Source organism: Pelophylax lessonae (genome assembly GCF_965119305.1).
Source record: "Pelophylax lessonae genome assembly, chromosome: 3".
Classification (NCBI taxonomy): Eukaryota; Metazoa; Chordata; class Amphibia; order Anura; family Ranidae; genus Pelophylax; species Pelophylax lessonae.
The window spans coordinates 132,922,490-132,926,433 of record NC_138770.1 but is presented as its reverse complement, the minus strand read 5'-3'; the positions used below and the strand labels follow the sequence as shown (position 1 = coordinate 132,926,433).

At 42.3% G+C, this 3,944-nt stretch overlaps 1 protein-coding gene across 1 annotated transcript; it reads left to right on the top strand.

Annotated features, from left to right (window-relative positions):
- Positions 1-1,165: 1,165 nt before the first annotated feature.
- Positions 1,166-3,051, top strand: LOC309550115 (general transcription factor II-I repeat domain-containing protein 2A-like; the record flags this gene model as incomplete). Its single annotated transcript, XM_082250568.1, has 1 exon — positions 1,166-3,051. Exon 1 carries the CDS (start codon positions 1,171-1,173, stop codon positions 3,049-3,051), a length of 1,881 nt encoding a protein of 626 aa, XP_082106694.1. The 5' UTR covers positions 1,166-1,170.
- Positions 3,052-3,944: the final 893 nt, after the last annotated feature.

The window sequence follows — 3,944 nt, the reverse complement described above, 5'->3', positions numbered from 1 at the left end:
AAAAAAAAGCTAGGCAGGGAGAAGGGAGGCAAGTGGAGATGAGGTTAGCACACTGTGGAATGGATGCATTTTGTTTTAATTAGGAAATGGCAGCAAAAGATTTCTTCATCATTGAGCAGGATGGAACTGAGAACTCAATGGTATTAACACTTAACCCCTTGATCACAATAAACTTGTTAACCCCTTCCCTGCCAGTGTAATTTTTACAGTAACAGTGCATATGTATAGCACTGATTACTGTAGTAATGTCACTGGTCCCCCCATAAGTGTCGAAAATGTCAGTCAGGGGTCCGATCTGTCCGCCGCAATGTCGCAGGCCCACAAAAAAAAAAAAGAAATCACAGATTGCCGCCATTACTAGTTAAATAAAAAAAACAATAAAAATGACATAAATCTTTCCTGTAGTTAGCAAATGCAATAACTTTTGCGCAAACCAATCAAAATACTGCGATTTTTTTTTTTACAAAAAATATGTAGCAGAAAACAAATTGGCCTAAAAATGTTAAAAAATTTTGATTTTTACATTTTTTTTGAGAACTTCATATAAAAAATGTGAAAAATATTGTTATTATTTCAGAATTGTCGCTCTTTTTTTGTTTATAGCGCAAAAAATAGAAATCGCACAGGTGATCAAATACCACCAAAAGAAAGCCCTGTTTATAGGAAAAAAAAACGTAAATTTTATTTGGGTACAGCGTCGCATGACCGCGCAATTGTTCGTTAAAGTCACGCAGTGCAGAATCGGAAAATAGGGCCTGGTCTTTGAGCAGCCAAATCCTCCGGGGCTTAAGTGGTTAATATTTTTTTTCATCACCACTTTAGGGTTTAAAACAACTTTAGACACGCTGCACCATGAGTTACCATGGTCTGTTGGTCCTGCTGGGAGCTGCATTGATGGGCACTGTTGAGGCTGCATTGATGGGCACTGGTGAGGATGCATTGATGGGCACTGGTGAGGCTGCATTGATGGGCACTGGTGAGGATGCATTGATGGGCACTGGTGAGGCTGCATTGATGGGCACTGGTGAGGCTGCATTGATGGGCACTGGTGAGGCTGCATTGATGGGCACTGGTGAAGATGCATTGATGGGCACTGGTGAAGATGCATTGATGGGCACTGGTGAGGCTGCATTGATGGGCATTTTTTTTTTTTGCAGACTGAAAGTGAAAATGGCGTGCTCAAAGTTGACCGTTGACAAGAAAAGAAAAGTTGATTTTGAAAACCGTGAGTTTAAGAGTGAGTGGACAGAAAAATATGCATTTGTGCTCCCCGTGGGAAGCAGAAAACCCATGTGTTTAATATGCACAGAGACAGTAGCAGTCATCAAAAGTGGTAACGTAAAACGCCATTATGAAACCAAGCATGCACATTTTGAACAAAATTACCCTCAGAACACTGAGGTAAGGGCCATAAAAATAAACCAGCTGAAATCATCCTATGAAGCTACAAGCAGTGTAATAGTTAGATCAGCCACACAACAGGAGCGGGCAACGGAAGCCTCACTAAGAGTAGCATGGGTCCTGGGAAAACACAAGAAACCCTTCTCTGATGCTGAAATAGTCAAGGAGTGTATGAGTGAAGTGGTGACTGCTCTGTTTGAAGGGACTCAAAAGGATGAAATAATCCAGAAAGTAAGCCAAATACCCTGTTCTGATTCCACTGCTGCAAGACGAACTGAAATACTTGCTGATGATTTGCTTGAACAACTTAGCTTTGCTATTAAAAAAGCCAAATTCATTTCATTGGCTGTGGATGAATCCACAGACAACACAGACAATGCCCAACTCATGGTCTTTGTCAGATTTTTTGATGAAGAAAAGGGAGAATTTCATGAAGATGTTTTGGGTCTCACAAACCTCCATGGACACACACGGGGGGATGACATTTATGAAGCAGTGACACAGATGCTTAGAGACAGAGAGATCGACCTGAAGCATGTTGTTTCCATTGCTACTGATGGTGCACCATGTATGATTGGGAGAGAGAGGGGATTAGTGTCACGCTTGAGAACTCACCACCCTGACCTCATGGCATACCACTGCATAATTCACCAGATGGTTTTGTGTGCCAGCCTTGGAGAAAAGTACTCAGAAGTAATGACAACAGTCATGAAACTTGTCAACTATCTGAGGGCATCCTCTGCTCTGCAACATCGTTTGTTGCGCTCATTTTTAATAGAGGTGAATGCAACATTTGATGATTTGCTCCTTCACAACAATGTCCGGTGGCTTAGTAAAGGCAAGGTACTGGAGCGATTTTGGGCACTGCGGAAAGAGCTGGAGACATTTCTATTGAATCAGAAGAGTGCAAAAGCCAAACCATTTCTGGATTTCATGCAGAATGAAGAAGACATGGAAGTTGTTGCTTTTCTAACTGACATTACTTCCCATCTCAATGACCTTAATATAAAGCTCCAGGGCAAAAACAGCACAGTGTGTGACCTCATGTCAGCTGTCCGTGCTTTCCAGAGGAAGCTGGAGGTCTTCAAATGTGACTTACAGCAGAACCTTCTTCACTTTCCAAGACTTTTGGTTCAGACTGCAGGAAAACCTCACCGTCACAATTATGCTGAATTCCTGGAAAAGCTGATTACAAATTTCCAAACTCGCTTTGAAGATTTCCCTCTGGCAAAACAAGTCTTGTTGTGCATCGAAAATCCATTTCTTGTCAAAAATGTTGCAGAATTTTCAACTGAAGCCACAAAAGTCTTCCCATGGGCCAATGCTGCTTCTCTGCAAACAGAGCTAATTGAGCTCCAAGAAAACCTAGCACTGCAGGTATCTCTCTGTGACCCTGTCACCTTCTGGACAAAGATGGTTACTGCAGTAGGTGTTCCTCTGCTGCAGAAGATGGCCCTTCAGGTTCTCACCATGTTTCCCTCAACGTACTGCTGTGAATCTGCCTTTTCAACCATGAACATGGTGAAAAACACTTACCGCAGCACACTCACCAATGAACACTTACATCAGTGCCTCCGCCTGGCCCTCACACCTTTTATGCCCAAGTTTAAAAAACTGGTGGCACAAAGAAGGTGTCACCTTTCACACTAAAGGTCTCTACCACATTTTTTTGTATATAGTTCGAAAGTTTTGGGGAATTACTTTTTTTGTTGTTGACGTTCTGTATTTGGAATTTGACGGTCACTTTTCCGGACCTCGGACTGAATGGAAAATTGGTAAGTGGACCTTTCAATTTTATATTTGAGTACCCCTGGTATATATACTCCAGCGATATCCAGTGGTGTATTAAGGTTTTGTGCTGCCCTAGGCCTGACTAAACTTGTGCACCCCCTTCACCGGCCGATATTATCATACCGACAGGTAGCATTGTGACCGCTTTATGGGGATGCCAGATTTGCCTCCTGGACCCTGTCCTCTGGCCCAATTCGCCCCATAGTACTGGCACTATACTAAAAGTGTACGCAAGCCGGCAGGGACCCTTTTCGCGTGAGAGCCGGAAGGAGGCTGTTCTTTTTTTCGTGCGGGGTGCAGCTTTTTTGCTGCCCCCCCTACAAAGTGCTGCCCTAGGCCTGGGCCTTGTTGGCCTAGGCCAAGATACAGCACTGGTGATATCACCATTTATATAATGTTAGAATGGACTGCTTGATACACCTGTATGTTCTTTTGCAGCTCATTTATTACTTATATAATATGGAAGGAACAGTCTGGTTGAAGTTTTTACCAAATATTGAATGTATGTTGTCATGTCTATTTTATTTTTTTGTCTTGTTGTTCTTCTCTGTTCTTTAATGTTTCCATTAATAAATAAGGCTTTTTTACACTATTGGAATCTTCTCTTCTCCATTTATGAGCACCAAGCTTCAAGATACTTGTGAGATGATATCTTCTCACTTACCATTAAGCTTTATAGACCCACATGCAGTATTGCTAACGGGTCCACATCCTTTGGTAAGTGCAAGCACAAGAGGGTGGTTGGCACATTC